The sequence below is a fragment of the Artemia sp. Qi Xiang Cuo genome, chromosome 12 (assembly GCF_049724085.1).
Source record: "Artemia sp. Qi Xiang Cuo chromosome 12, ASM4972408v1, whole genome shotgun sequence".
Classification (NCBI taxonomy): domain Eukaryota; kingdom Metazoa; phylum Arthropoda; class Branchiopoda; order Anostraca; family Artemiidae; genus Artemia; species Artemia sp. Qi Xiang Cuo.
The window spans coordinates 33860912-33877440 of record NC_142805.1 but is presented as its reverse complement, the minus strand read 5'-3'; the positions used below and the strand labels follow the sequence as shown (position 1 = coordinate 33877440).

General features: G+C 35.1%; 2 protein-coding genes across 4 annotated transcripts in view; one reads left to right on the top strand and one right to left on the bottom strand.

Annotated features, from left to right (window-relative positions):
* LOC148946048 (COP9 signalosome complex subunit 1-like) overlaps positions 1–3707 on the top strand; it is a 58960-nt gene extending 55253 nt beyond the window's left edge. For 2 of the 3 annotated variants that reach the window (XM_089097997.1, XM_089097999.1), the window contains exon 12: positions 3569–3707. In XM_089097997.1, coding sequence (XP_088954123.1) covers positions 3569–3628 — 60 coding nt within the window. In that variant the 3' untranslated portion in view covers positions 3629–3707. The remainder of the gene's footprint in view (positions 1–3568) is intronic. The other variant, XM_089097998.1, reaches the window with a different exon arrangement.
* A 12381-nt stretch (positions 3708–16088) lies between these two features.
* Positions 16089–16529, bottom strand: part of LOC148946047 (mRNA export factor-like) — a 41003-nt gene continuing 40562 nt past the window's right edge. The window contains exon 8 of the mRNA XM_089097996.1: positions 16089–16265. Coding sequence (XP_088954122.1) covers positions 16182–16265 — 84 coding nt within the window. The 3' untranslated portion in view covers positions 16089–16181. The remainder of the gene's footprint in view (positions 16266–16529) is intronic.

The window sequence follows — 16529 nt, the reverse complement described above, 5'->3', positions numbered from 1 at the left end:
TGCCATGTTTTCAAAAAAAGAGGAAAACACCCCCTAAAAACCAGAGAATCTTAATGAAAATCATACCATCAGATTCAGCGTATCAGAGAACCTTATTTTGGAGGTTTCAAGCTCCTATCTGCGAAACTGTGAAATGTTGTATTTTTAGCCAGAAGAAAGATCCCGAATGTGTTTATTTACCTTTTTCCCTAGGGATGATCGTACCGACCCAGTGGTCCTAGAATGTTGCGAGAGGGTTCATTCGAACAGACATTAAAAGTTCTAGTGGCCTTTATAATTAGAAAACAAAATTTAATTAAATTAAAAACTTCAAAAAAAATCTACTAAAAACTGCATTTTATTGCCAATTTCGACGAATGCCAGCTATCATAACCACTAGTATACCTACCATTGTACCATTGAAGACTTATGAAATACAAGTTGCATATATAATCACATTGAAAAGGTTACTGTTTACAATATTTTGAATAGATGCAAAGGGATTGATTTTCTTCGTATAACCATATATGACGTAATAAGTGAATGCAATATTTATACACGTTTATCTTTCGACAAGAAATTTTATTCGCGTTAATCAGCTGCTTGATTGTTTGATGTTCGTCTCTTACTATTTCAAAATAACCAGGTTTATTTTGTTAATTATAGTATATAGTAAAGAACCAATATCAGTTGCAACAAACGTCATCCTACAATTTCACTATAATTACATCTAAGACATTAAAATAAATATGTTAATCCGGGTTGCAGCGGTAGCTAGCAACCTAGTAAGAGGCGATCGCGTCCGATACTAAGAAATATAATAACCCATAACTCCTAAAAATAGAGTCAGATCAAAACAAAAAGTACACCATTAGAACCGCCTTGTCTGAAACCTCTATGTAGGAATAATTAACTAGACTCATCCTTCATATTAGTCTAATGGTATGCTTTGTAGTTCAATTCCATTAAAAACGCCTTAAAAAAGGAAAGTATTCAAAGAGAAGTTCCACCTAAACAATTTTGACAACATTTTCGTGTTATTTACAATCCATGCACCTAAGCGAAGCTTTAAGCCAGCAGGACAATTTGAAGTGATTAAAGATAGGAGCTTATGATTATCCCAATTAACCAAAACTTATATACAATAATACAATTAGTTACCCATGTGATGGTGCAGTGGCGCTAACCGTTCCTCCCGATCGGGGGATTTCAGGTTCATTCCCGCATTCCGCAAGGGAATTTCTATAATATCTACACATATCCCAGTTGTTACATAGCCCAAGGGAAGATCTTCTCAAGTACTTCAGATCATCGGTACATTATCGACTAATTTTTATGATACTATTTTTTTTAATTATTTTCAATGTATATAAGTTCGTGTCCAATTTTGCCTGTATCATAGAAACTAAAAACGACAAAACCCCTACTGAGGCAAGTATGACGTATATATGCTATTCGAGTAAATTCGTAAATATAACGTCACTCACATAAATCGTTTTTTCCAAAATTAAGGCTTAATGAATTTTATCAAACTTCTGACCTAAATATCGTTTCTTAGGCAATTTATAGTGGTAAAAGTCTTATTTTAATTTTGGTATGCAGGAAGATAATTATAACATTTTTCAAAACAGAGCTATAGAAAAATGCAGTTTTTCGACAAAAATTTTTTTGTTTTAAATTACTCTAAAGATTAGTGTCGCAGCGGTAACGGCAACCTAGTAAGAGACGATCACGTACCATAAAAAGAAATGCAATTGCTCATAACTCCTAAAAGTGGTGTCAGATCTAACTAGAACGTACATTGATAGAACCAAGTGTCCGAAACCCCTTGTAAAAGAAAATTACAGTCCCTTGGCTTGAACAGCAAGGAAAATCCGTTGACTTAAAAAACCAGGAAAGTGGCTGCAAGCACGATATTTTCCATCGACAGCATGTTTTTTTCTGTTTGTTTCCTTCTCCTAACATAGCTGGGCACTGAACATCATAGAGAGCTGGTTAATAATTCATTTTAAAGGAAATTGCCACATCAAGGCCTTTTGTAATTGAGAAAAATATTTAAAGTAAATTAAAATAATCGGATTTTAATGATGATTTTAAATATATAAGTTTCATCAAGTTTAGTCTTAACCATCAAAAGTTACGAGCCTGAGAAAATTTGCCTTATTTTCGAACAAAAAGAGGAAATCACCCCCTAAAAACCAGAGAATTTTAATGAAAATCACACCATCAGATTCAGCGTATCAGAAAACCATACTGTGGACGTTTCAAGCTCCTTTCTTTGAAAGTGTGAAATGTATTTTTTCCAGAAGAAAGATCACGAATTCGTGTTTATTTACCTTTTTCCCTAGGGGTGATCGTATCGACCCAGTGGTCATAGAATGTCGCGAGAGGGCTCATTCGAACGGAAATTAAAAGTTTAGTGGCCTTTTTAATTAGAAAACAAAACTTCATTAAATCAAAAACTTTTATATAAATTGTACTAAAAACTGCATTTTTATTGCCAATCTCGATGAATACCAGCTATCATAACCACTAATATACTTACTATTGTACCATCGGAGACTTATGAAAAATAAGTTGCATATAATCACATTGAAAAGGTTACTGTTTACAATATTTTGAATAGATGCAAAGGGATTGATAAGTGAATGCAATATTTATGCACGTTTATCTTTTAACAAGAAATTTTATTCGTGTTAATTAGTTGCTTGATTGTTTCAGGTTCGTCTCTTACTGTTTCAGAATAATAAGGTTTATTTTGTTAATTATAGTATATAGTAAATAACCAATCTCAGTTGCAACAAACGTCATCCTACAGTTTATATGTTACTAATTTTTTTAATTATTTTTAATGTATATATGTTTCCTACTAATTCCATCCTACTAATTTATATGTTACTAATTTTTTTAATTATTTTTAATGTATATATGTTTCATGTGCAATTTTGCCTGTATAATTGAAACTAAAAATGATAAAACCCCTACTGAGGCTAATATGACGTATATATGCTTTTCGAGTAAATTGATAAATATGACGTCACTCACATGAATCTTTTTTTTTCAAAATTTACGTTCTTAACGAATTTTATCAAACTTCTGACCTAAATAGATCGTTTCTTAGGCAATTTATAATAGTACACACACGTCTTAAGCTTTATTATGGCTTTTTACCTTTCTTTGAAAAACTTTTTTTTTAATTTTATTTTTTTTAGTATTTGAGAAAATTAAAAAAAAAATACAGACTGGCACCTCGTAGTAGGTCTATAGTAAATATATTTTTGAATTATGGTGGCTACATAGTTAGAAATTATATGCTAAAAATTATCAAAATGATTTTTAATGAAAAGAAAGGAGGCTACCTATTGATCTTAAAAAAAATCTTAATTATGCTTCTTTTAAAAAAGCTGATGAGATTGTAGTAACTACATTGGTATCAGCTGAATTTGGCCAGAACGGTTTCCATTTTTAATGTTAGCAAACTCGATAATCTAGGCAAAGTATATTCGTATTTAAACATGTACGCTATGCTTCATCTGTACTTCTTTTGTAAATGAAAAGAAAAATCAAAATTTATTGTGTATTTTTACAGAAGGATTCAGAAGAACGAAAAGGTCTCTTTTCTGGGAAGAGTGTAGCCGAGGAAGAGTGATAAATCTTCTCTTTCTTTTTGCATTTTTGTGATGTGTCAAGCGCGCTTTAAGTCAAATAAATATTCGATTTTTGCAATTGAGCAGATTTCTTCACTGAGCAATGCATAAGCTAAGCAACGCACTGTGTTTCGCTATATACTGTAAAAAAGAGCAGAATAAAGAGCAAGATTTCTTTATTGAGCAATGCATAAGCTAAGCAACACGCTGTGTTTCGCTACATATTGTTAAGACAGTAGGGCCGTTCTTTTACTCATCTATGTGCTAAGATCTTACATCTTTTGACAAAGAACCCATAAAAGCGAAATCTTAGCACTAAGATCTTACATCTTATGGCGTTCTTTTGCCAACATTTTTTATCATTCTGCTCTGATCAGCGGTCTAAGAACAATCATGAGTGTATCATCAAAGTTCTCTCGTCATTGTTCTATATGGTTGAAGGATGACATCTTTCACCTTTTTGCTAACATCAGTGAGCTGTAAGATCTTAGAAGAAAGATGAATTAAAAGAACAGAAATCTTTGCAGAAAGATGTGAAATCTTAGTGCAAAAGAACGGGCCTAGAAAGGGTTTCTTTTATAACGTACTTAACTTGTTCAAATTGGTTCAAAGCCTTCAGGGGGAGGAGAGTGCAAAAGAATATATATATATATATATATATATATATATATATATATATATATATATATATATATATATATATATATATATATATATATATATATATATATATATATATATAATATATATAATATATATAATATATATATATATATATATATATATATATATATATATATATATATATATATATATATATATATTATCATTTTTTGGAAATATTCAATTGTGAGTGCATTTTAACAATTTGTCCTTTGATTCTGGGGAATAGTGAACAGATTGCTCTAGGGAGCTCCCCTCTTAGGGATTACCAACCTCTTAGCCTAGTACAGTTTTTCTTTCATTTTTTTTTCAAATTCTGTGTCACAAACAAAAGTTGATATTTTCGTAGTTTTTGTAATTCTCATATATTGAATTCAATCTACCCTACAAAGCAGTCGAAACTCCCTTTTAATGGGTTTGAAAAGTGGCATTCTGGGGGGTTAATTCATTTGGAAGCTTTCCCAATGTGGTTACCGATCGGTGGGCGCAGCCTTCTGATTAATATTTTTGTCTACAAGTTTGTTAGTGAAAGTATGCCTTTAGAATATCGACTTAGCTGCCATGTTAAGACGTTTTTTGATGGATTTAGCAGGACTATTGCCAAAAATTGATGCCCTTATGGCTTGATTTGTCGATGCTCGAGTAACCAGTGATAAATGAGACGTTCTTTGGTCCCACAGCAAGAATTACAGAAGTTTACTCAATTAGTTCATTGGATGAATTTGAACAAATAGCATCGAGTCCCGCTTTCTTGAATCAATTAGGAATCCAATTTTTTTTTTCGTATTAGAATTATATCCTAATAAATTGAACTAGATGAATTAGCATCGGAATGGGTAAGGCCGGAAAAAATCAACAATGAAAGAAAAGTATTATAATCGCTGTTTTTAACCTAATTTGACTCCACTGACACAGTCAATTGGAAATCCCTAGCTCATACATAAACTGTCTTAATCGACAGAAACAAAAAGAAACTTAGGCTCTTAATTGGAACCACTTTGGAACCGGATTGTTGATGAAATTGAGATCGAATTGATCGTGGTTGACATGAACAGCTTAACATCCTCGCATAACATTGTTAGGGATGAAAACACGGTCCTAAAAATGGAAATCAGGGAGATAAAAACGATTGTACTGAACTAGAAAGCTGAAAAAACTTAAAAATAGTTTTCTGGTCTGGACTCTTGTAGTAGCCAAAGATGATAAAGCCAGAAGCAGTGGCGGATCCAGGGGAGGGGCGAGGAGGTGCCCCCCCCCCCCCTAGCGTAGTCTAAAGTAGTGTAATCTACTTAATTAACTGAAGTTTGCGTTAATTAAACTTGCTCATAACGTAAGTTTATGGGATCAACCTATTTCGCGCCCCCCCCCCCCCTAATTTTTTTTTTATCAGATCAACCTATTTTGCGCCCCTGGCCAGAAGTATATTTAAATCGTTAATTACTGATTGTGTAGAGCAGGGAGGGCCAACTCGCAGGCCACATGTGACTTGTCTTGGAAATTTTTCTGACCGCCGGCAATCGTCACACTTCTACAAAATATAAGGCCAAATTATGTAAAAGTAATAGTAAATACAATAATAATGATTAATGATGTTTAAATGTTTTACTCCAAATTTATGGGGGGTCTAAATCTACTATGGGGAAATATAATTTTATATGGGGTTCATAACGAAATCGTCTGGAATGGCCGCCTTTGTTCTAGAGCAATGTATTAACTTTATTTCAGGTATTAAGAGAGAGGGAAAAAAAAAATGCTAAAAACTCCGCCTTTTGCGTTTGAAGCTTGGCTGATTGAATTCACCTCTCCGTTGCTATGCTTAACCCCCCATAAATATGCCAATGTTTAGAGGCAAGGAAAAGGTTTTTTGCTAAAGCTTTTTAGTTTGGATTCAAAATTGTCTGTACTATATTCTAGCTAAATGTAACACACAGACAGAACCTTTACGAGCTTTAGCAATAAGGCCCAGTTCTAATCAGTGTTAGTATCCTCCTCTTGAATGAGCCTTTTCTTCTAACGATGATGATTTTTGCACTGAATGGTTTTTGTCCCGTTGACTACTTGATTTTTTTTTGAAGGAAAAAAAATGTAGAATAACCTCAGATAATAAAATTTCGTAAAGTCCAGCCCAATCAACAACTATAATTGGTAATTGTCTGCTTATGCTTTATTAATGGGGTCACTTTTGGATTGTCATAAGCTATAAGAGCCATATGGTCACTAACATGAGAATTAATCTCCCAGAATGATCAAAGACTATCTGTAAGAATTATATCGGGCCTAGAGGAATCGCTAGAGCCACTGCATGTGTCAAACTCTAGACCACTCTATGTAAAAAGCCATACAAAATAGTAAGATCCTCCAACAGCAACCTCTCGCGATCAGTCGTTCTACTTTTTCAACCAATTTACAAAGATTGTGAGAGCTGAAAGGTAGTGTTGGGCGATAATTTGATTAATAGATATTTTTTCTTTCGATATTTGATGTATCGATATTGATATTTCTGATCAGTTTTGTTGCTATCTCATGGATTTGCCGAAGTTCAGTAACGCAAAATGGTAAATAAAGCGTATTTTGTATAACTTTTTTTTTCAAAATCCAAATAATATAAAATCAAACAATAAAAATAAACTTCGATTACATAAATGAATATAACAAAAACCCTGATTTGGAATTATTGGGGCTCAGGAAAAGAGAAAAATTAGCTACTGGCTATTCAAAAACATCAGCATGTCAATGTTTTTCCCTGAGAGTCGGTTCCGCCGTTCAGTGATTGCGTGACCAACCTTGGAAACCACTCTTTCAAAAGGGACACTGGTAGCGGGCACAGACATGAATTTCATTGCAACTTCGTATAAGTGTTTTTGGGACCCCATAGCACGAGACTTCCACCACTTGAGTGGACAAGTTTCTCTTAAAACTATTGGCTCACTATTAAAAGTTTGCAGAGCCATGATATATCCGGTTGCTGTCGAAGCATGTCGTGCATTGACTATAAGGACTTCATCGTGTGAACCCCACAAACTAGTTTGATTCTGATATGACTGCATTGCATGCACTGCGATGGTACTTGCATCTTCCGATCGAGATTCAGCAGCCAGCAAGGCCAAATCTATCTCGTTTGCAATTTTGCTCTCAACTTGTAGAAGATCGTCAGGTGAAGATTACATTTTCTTGAAACACGGGTCAAGATATGTAGCAATTGCGATAGGTGTGACTTGACCAAGGCTTATAAACCTACAATGCATTTTATTCAGCAAAGCCTTTCGAAGCTCATCAGCCTGAGAATCCACTAAAATCTACCTGAACAAGGTGGCGTCTCAAAATCTTAGACAAAGGCAGGACTTTCGAGATGGAGGATAGCTTTTAGAAGAGAGCTCAATAGTTGCCTCTTTAAAGGGTGTAAGCACCGCAATCACGTTTGAAATAACACCCCACTTACTCAGTGAGTAGGAGGTCCACAATACCGAGAAGCGCAAGCAAACTTGTTACCGACTCTTTCAAATCCTGTAGACTACGCAACATAGTGCGAAGCGAGTTCCACCTAGTGGTCACATCAGGTTTTAGTTTTTTGTGCAAACATTATTAATAGAGACTTGAACCTGGCGCGACTTGTCGGTAGCTACAGCACTACGTCTCATGTTGACAATATTTCTAGCCTTTTGGACGAGAGACAGTAATTCAGCAATATCATTAATAGCACCCCCCCCCCCCCCACAATCAAATTTAGAGTAAGTGCGAAGCACGAAACATGTGTCCATCCTGTACCTACTTGGGATGCAGCATTCTTTACGGCCCTAACTAAATTTGTAACATTATTAGTTACTACAGCAACAACCTTTTCCTTGATCAACCTCTTCATTTTTCGTAGTAGCGAGCACATTGCTACAGAGCCAGCCTTTCTCATTCATGAAATGGGCAGTGACAGCTATGAAACCCTCAGTTGACCGGGAGGTCCATATATCTGTGGTAAGGGAAACATGTCGTACTTTTTTTAGAGCCCCTTCCAGTTTTATTTTCTCCACAGTATACATTTCTGGTAGAAGATCTCTTGTCAATTTAGCTCGGGATGGCAGAGTATAATTGGGGACAAGACCCTGCACCAGATCAATAAACCCAGGATCGGATACGACAGAGAGGGGCTGCATATATCTAGCAATAAATTTCATAACCAGCTTGTTTAGTCTCACTGTTTTAGGGTGCTTTGCACTATATTTTGTCGGTAAAATTGAATGAATTCTTGGTTGTTTTGCACTTGGTTCTTCCTGGTCAGTCTTGTAACTCCTGTCGCAAAGAGCTTGGGTAGGGTCACTATCCTAGCTCAATGGTCTGCTTGAGTTTTGACTATTTGAAGTGACGATTGAACTAGAAACCTGTTTATCATCAAATTGACACGAATCAGATTCAGGGATAACAATGGCACCCCCTGCTGATGTGCCGCCTTTTATGCTTTGAAACTGTTATTTGGGGTATGTCTTCAGATGAGTACTAAGGTTGGTTGTATTCCCAGGAGTGGCAACAATTTTTTACAGATTGCAAATTTTGTCGATAATTTTATAAAATACTACCAGTTTTGGAATTTTTCAAAAACTGGCAGAGACCTGGACCTGCAATGTATAAAGCATTCAGTGGCAAATAAAATCCACAACTATAGGTACTGGTATCACTATAAGGGGTGCTAACTCCCTCTAAAAACACAAAAAAGGGAAAAAGCAAAAGTGGATGCTAACAGAGTGCCCAGAAGGAGCTAAAGAAGGTGGTCACAGACCGCCCGTTCAAGATGAAAGCTTAAAAGCAGGGTCACCAAAGGTAACAGCTACAGGTAAGGTGGTAATTTTCCAAAGAGGGAGCTTAAAGAGTACCTGGTTATGGAACAAGTTCTATTGGGAAATTGTAGTGCACTTGTCAGTCTACGAGCTCCCTGAAGCTCCCTGTATTATATCTTAGAGGTACTTTCGAGCCATAATAAGCATGCCAGCTACATTTAGGTTTTTTTTGCATCTTATTTGTAACAATATGTTCACTGAAGTCAAATTTTCTTTTGGCCACAGATCTTTGTAGTGTTATTGATTAACAATACAAAAAAGAGTCCTTGTGTTTCAAAAGTCTGTCCTAAAGAATGGGGACAAAAGTTCAAACTTTAGCGGGGTTTGGAGGAAGGGGAAGACCCTCCCCTCATATACGGAATAATTTCTGTTCGTTTTAATTTTTATTGTTGCTCCTTTCTTTCAACTGAAAAACTTTTTTTTTCATTTAACTCCTATTCATTTTTAAGATAATGCTAGAAAATCTACCTCCCTCTTCTTGGGAAACTCTTCCCCCCATGTTGAATTCCTCTGGATACTCCCTTCTTTGTCAAATCATCCCCCGGGAAGTTCCCCGGACAATTCCTTCTTCGCTAAAAATCCCCCTTCTTCTGGAAAATGTATTGCGGACAACTTCACCTGAAAAATTCTACTAAGAAAAATTTTATTTCAAAACAGACCTGTTTTGACTTAATTTCTGATCGTTTTCAAGTCTTACCAGACCCCCCCCCCTCCATGCAAAAAAATCCTGGAAATCCCTCCCCCTGTGGAAAGTTTCTTCCGCAGAACACTCCCCACAATAGAGATTTCCTCCCATGGATAATTTTTCCATTGAGATTTTCTCCCGCTGAGAACCTCCACACGGAAAAATCCCCCAAAAATTCCAACCCCACTGAAAATTTCCCCCATGCAGTTCCTCTAGAACATTAACACGTGTAAAATTGAGTCGCCAAAGAGGAAATAAGATTAATAAAAGAATTTCGTATAAAAATTCTGTCAGATCCCAGTGTAAAATTTACCTTTTAAAGTTCACCCCTGGAAACTTTCCTCCTACATAATATTCTCCGCGTAGAAAATCCCCTCCTGAAAAATATCTGTATACTTTCTAATAACAAATACTATATGTAAACATTGGGCAAATTTCAAAACTTATAGTAAATAACTTCTAAGACAAGACTGGTAAAGCATGACAAGGTGAGAAAAAACTCAAGCAGAAGAAAACGAGGATATTTCCAGCGAGTGAAGATCAGAAATACAAAGTAAATATTTCAGCCGAGACCTCTGCTCAGTCGTCCTCAGGGCAAAGATAGAACTAAAAGACCCTAAAAAACTATCACTAAAATAAATACAAAAAAACGTAAAAAACAACCACTAAAACCTCCGCTCAGCCGTCCTCAGTGCAAAAATAAAAGACCGTAAAAACAACCACTAAATATAAAAAAACAACCACTAAAATAAATAAAAAAGAAAAACCTTAAAAACAACCCTTTGAATGAAAATAGACCCTTTTCATGTAACCGTGAAAGGGTAAGTGAAAGTTGGCCTTTTGTTATTATTTTATACACACAAACACACACACACACACACACACACACACATATATATATATATATATATATATATATATATATATATATATATATATATATATATATATATATATATATATATATATATATATATATATATATATATATATATATATATATATATATATATATATATATATATATATATATATATATATATATTATGCGTGTATAGTTACAATTAAGCTAGTTATCTGTGACAGATAGCTATTTCCTTGACAGAATTTTTAGATTGAGAAAATTCACCCTGTCTGATCGGCTAGTTTAGCTTTGATAACATTCAAAATTCAAACTTTTCACTATAGCATCATTTTTTGTGAACTTTTCATTCTCAGTTGGTAATCATTCACACATAACTGACTCGGGAGCCGGAAGTGAATTCTTGCAGAAAAGATGCCTGGGTAAGATGTAAGATAAGCATAAGTAAAATCAATTATAGATGAAAGAATTCAAACCTGCAAAGAATCCCGAAGATGTATGCTGAAATTTTGGAGAATCTTCATGGGGTGGATTTTCCGCGGGAAATATAGAAGGTTAGAGACCAGTATACCCCTGTTTTAAAAATGTCTCTTGAAGTAGAAAATATCAGGAGCATGCCTGACTAAAACATTTTGAAATTCCGAAATTCATTGGTGTGAGAGAGGGCTAGCCTTGGTCTCTGTAGCTTATTCTCAGCACCTTCTGGGCTAGGTGTAGCTTCCTTTCCTTTACATTTTCTTTCAAGTTTACCAGGGCTACTGGTATCTGAAGGGACATTACTGGCTATAGGGCTTGATCCTTCTCTGTTTAGGTTTTCAACTTTGTTAGTCAGGTTAAGGGCTGCATTTTCAAAATTGGGTGGCAGTATCTTTGTGATTAGTTTGTAAAGTGACATTATAATCTAGGTCAGACCAGAGATCTGCCTTGCAACACCTTCAAACATGGTCTGTACTTCTTGTTCAGGTCCTCAAATGGTAGGTGGCTAGACGTCAAAGGAGGAAAAGAGTCTGTATGGGCCATGGGGAGATGTTTTGTATATTTTGGAAGTTCGTTCTTCAGGACCGTAGCAGCAGTCCTCAATGGGAGATTATTAGTGAAAGAATAAGTAATAATAGCTTTCGTCTCCATGAGTACTGGGCACTTTCTGGAGTTAAGGGATTGGTCACCATTGTAGTTTGGGCACTTGTGTACCTGATCTTCTTTTACTGTCTTGGATTGGGGACATTCTTCCAGGGTGTGTTGTCGAGTACGTAGTAAACATCTTCTGCCTTTGCGGCAATTCGAAACCATGTGGCTGGCCAAAACCTTGACAATTGAAGCACTGTATTGCTCGGTAAATAAACTGCTTAACTGTATACCTTGCACCCCAAACAGAGATTTTCAGTGGGAAATGAACATCCTGATTGAAGGTGCAAACCAAAGGGATAACCAATGGGCTTGGATTTTTGAAGGCCATTTTAACTTCTTTGATTCTATTGTCACCTTGGACCCCCCCCTAGTAAAATCATCCAGATTGGTGACCTCCTCAGAGGGGATGAACACAACACCTTTTCTGTTTCTGATTAAAGTGAGGTTTGAGCTAAGACCAAGGACAAACTTTACTTTACACCCATTTACTGCTATATCTGAGATATAAAGTATAGCAGTAGCTACTGATTGGTTCACAGCTATTATGATAACAGAGCCATCTGGTCCAAGTCTTTCTAACATTGAACCATAGTGGCCCCTGCACTCATGATTTTTAAGGCCTTCAAACAGTTTTGTTTGCAATAACTGTTTTACTACCTAATGTCAACAACTTACTGGTCTCATTTGGACCTTCAACTCCTAGTGCCAAAATCCTTACACTACAATTATTTAGGTCAGGGATGCCAGGACCACTAACTGTCCTGTCAGTCATCACAAATATATTAAAATACCAATAGGTTAAAAATGAACAGGTAAAACAACAAATTCAAGTCACAAAAATGGAAAAAAAAACTTTCAAATAAATAATAAATAAAACAGATACAAGCAGAGGTGGGGGGGGGGGCCTCAGTCAATATTAAAACAGGCAAGCAAAATAAATCAAAAGCAGGCACAACACTAAGTGTCAAAGCAGGGTACAAATCGGGTTGATGAGCACTCTCAAGCAATTTGATAATTGCAATTGGCAGGATTCTAGGAAAATTAGCAGCATGCATATTAGCGGTCAAGGCAAGTCAAAGGCAAAAAATGCACAGCAAAACAAGCGTACATGTGACAGGGAGCCCATGGGATGAGCCCCTTGTGATCTAATCAACAAACCGTGGCACAGAGCTATCCCAACTAGGAAAATAGCAAATTTAAAAATATTCTTTTTAATTCAAAATCCAATTCGTCTTTTCTTCACCATGATGTTCATAGCTTTCGTTTCTAAAACATAAAGATTAAGTCAACTTTCTTCTGAAGACCATTGTCCTGCAGCAGCTGTCATGGAATATTCACCCACAAGTGCCAAGCTTACCATTGATGTATTGCTAGGTAAATATCCAAAACCGAAATTAGACTCAATTAGTATGGAAGGTTTTTCAAAACGTAACCTGTACTTGATTTTAACCTAGGGCATACGAAAAATTTCTTGATAAAAACTTTTATTTTGATAGAAAATTTATATCAAAAGATAATTTGGACGGAGAGTAGCATACATATAGCAGACATCTTGCCTTCTTGCTGTATTGTTTGAACTTTACCATACTGGATTTTGTTTAAATGTGAGTTCTCTTCTCACTGTTTCTTTTTGATATCGCCTTTGCTGTGTTTTTCTTTGTATATTTTATTTATGCAACTTTTTCGATTTTTTTTCAATTGATAAAAGCTTCCAGACGTGAAGCCAAAATATTCGGACTTCAATTATTATTTTTGTATTAAAAAGTTAGTTTTTATTCTTCAGTATCTTATAAAAAAAAAATTTACCCGCTTTTAGCATATTTCCGTGTCAATTGTAAACGTAAACGCAGTCTGGTCTAAGAAATTACTTACCAAAAGATCCTGTTTCAGACAAGTTAAATAACTTCAAATAATTTGTTTTCCCATATCTGAATTCGATTATCAAAATTCTTGCAAGTTGGAATTGGGAGCTTATCTGTATCATATGAGCATCTCATTTCCTGCATTTTAAGAGGCCTTGAAAACCTCCTTGTACTAATAGCTGATTAATAGCAGTTGAAAATCCTAAGCGCATTGTTCATTTTTTTTTCTCCTTTACCATGTCAAGTTTCATGTGACGTCTTTTGAGTTACTGCACCCCAATTGTATTAGGTGCATCATATTATCCTCGTTTACACCTATTGATTCTGTCTAGTAACACAAAAATACACTTATTTTAACTGTATCAAGAATAATCTAAATTTTAATAGAGAAAATCTAGGTACAGCTGCTATTCTATGTTCTGAAACCCATATATCTACAGGAAATTGGTTAAAAATAATTTCTTGGTAGTTTAGATGAGATTACTAATAAAAAAGGCCTTTAAATGAAATACAAAGAAACAAAAAAAAATCCTTATCAGCTGATAAATCTGATCTGCTAGATTCAGTAATATCCTCATTAAAACATTTCTGGGACGGGGGGGGGGGGTGTTTGTCTATTGTTTTCGATAAGGCAAAAAAGAGTTATCAATAACATTATTTTTAAATATACTGAAGTATAAATTATATTGAATTTCCTATCCTTTATGAAACAGGTTCCAAAACCTAGTATTATCCTCCATGGAGATATCAGCTCTCACAGTCTATGCAGATTGGCTGAACAGTCGATCAACTGAACGTGAGAAGTTGTTGAGAGTATCTCATTTCTTCATATGGCTTTTTACATACATGGTCTAGAGTTTTACATATATAATGGCCCTGACAATTTCTCGCGGGCCGATTTCGGTCTTACAGATAGTCTATGATCATTCCGGGTGATTAATTTATGATTAATCACGTGGTGATTATTATCACCCGGATCATTCCGGGTGATTAGTGACCATATGGCTCTTATAGTTTATGGGAATTTAAAAGTGGCCCCAAGAATGAAGCATAAGAAGAGTATTTGCAATTGTAGTTGTTGATCAGGGTGGGCTTCTTGTTTGTTGCCAGTATAGACATGGAGGTCTTACATCAGACTGATAAAGATGCTCTGCTTTAAGAAATTTCAGCATCTCAGGTTATCCTATATTTTTTTTTCCTTCACAGAAAATTCAGGTTAATTCACAGAACAAACCCCATTCAGTGCAAACGCCGTTAACGTTAAAAGAAAACACTCTTACAAGATAGGAACATACTAACACAGAGTGGGCCTTATTTATTCAAACTTGCAAAGGTTTTGTCTGTGTGTTCCATTTAGCTAGAGTACAGTAAAAAAATTTTGAATCCAAACTAAAAAAATGCACCTAAAAAGAGGAGGTGAAAGGTCACCAAGGAGGCTCTTTCTGTAGCTAAATCTAATGCTGTTCCATCACTTTTTGTAAAGGGCGATAAATTACATATTGGTAGGTCAAAAGCAGAAGCTTTAGAAAAATAACCTCTATAACTCACGATGATGCAATTAGAGTTCCAGTTTTCATCGCGTACAATTAATGTTATTCAAGATATGAATATGGCTAGAACAAAAGTACTTGCATCTCTGTCCAATCCAGATATCGCGAAAGCCTCTGGACCTGACCCAACTCAAAATTTAGTCCTCAATAGGCTGGCTCTTGAGCTTACTGTCTCATTCAGCTTATGTCTAATATACCCGTCACTAATGCAGATCTGGTAAAACCATAGTCCATAATAGCCAAAAAAAAAAAAAAAAAAAAAAAAAAAAAAAAAAAAAAAAAAAAACAGGTTTCTTAAGAAACTGTTTGGAATTACGAGAAATCTCATTTTGTTTTCAGTCCCCTTCATTTTACGTTTTACAAAGGTAATCTCATGTAGGAGGCAGAAAATAGTCCACGTCCACGTTATAGACTGTGGCTGCTTTTTTTTTTTAGGTACTAGAAACCTCTTCCCTTACCCACAAATTTTACCAATTTTTATATGGTCCACGGATTTATACAACTTGTTACATATAATTATTTACTAAACAAACGAATTCGAATCCGAAAAAACTCGATTACCCTAAAGTTTTAAATATATTGAGCTGGAACTTTTATATACAAATACGAACAAACGAATAGTAAAAAAGATAATTTACACAAGGGAAATTTTCAGGCATGAAAGGGAAACGATAAAAGAAACAGCAGATATTTCGGCAAGGATATCCGAGAAGCCACCAACAGTGCTAACAATAAAACACTAACCTTCCAATTTATTATTGGCAGTAAAGACGGCATGATGGAGGTCTGGAATGCCTGCTTTCTCTTCCGTCATTCCATTTTGCTTGGCTGAGAATTTTTTTCTCTATGATTTTTCGTTTATTTGATCAAGCCAGTATAACCTCAGAAGTTCTTTAGGAAGTCTTATATTTCAAAATGCACAAGTAATTAAAAATACAAAGTTTTGAACAAAATGATCAGCATCACTTTTCCATTTCTTCTACTATTTTCCTCTTGCTTTCATATCATCAAAACAGGAATGAAGATATATTTTTGGCTTCACTTGAGTATTGTTAAATTCATGCCCCTGAAACAAACATGAAAAAAATGAAACAAACCCTATTATTTCAAATGAGTAGCAGCGTTTATAATTATCTTATTTGCTATGTATTTTTTACTATATCACCTCATTTGCTCCACTAATTTTACTATATCATTAATAGAAAAACGACTGTTTAAACTAGGTTTTTGTGTTATTACGTATGTTAGCTAAAAGAAACTTTCGTTACGCGTACTGTGTATTCTTAAAAAAAAGCAAAAAAATTCTTCTGATGGAAGTAAAGAGTGAAAT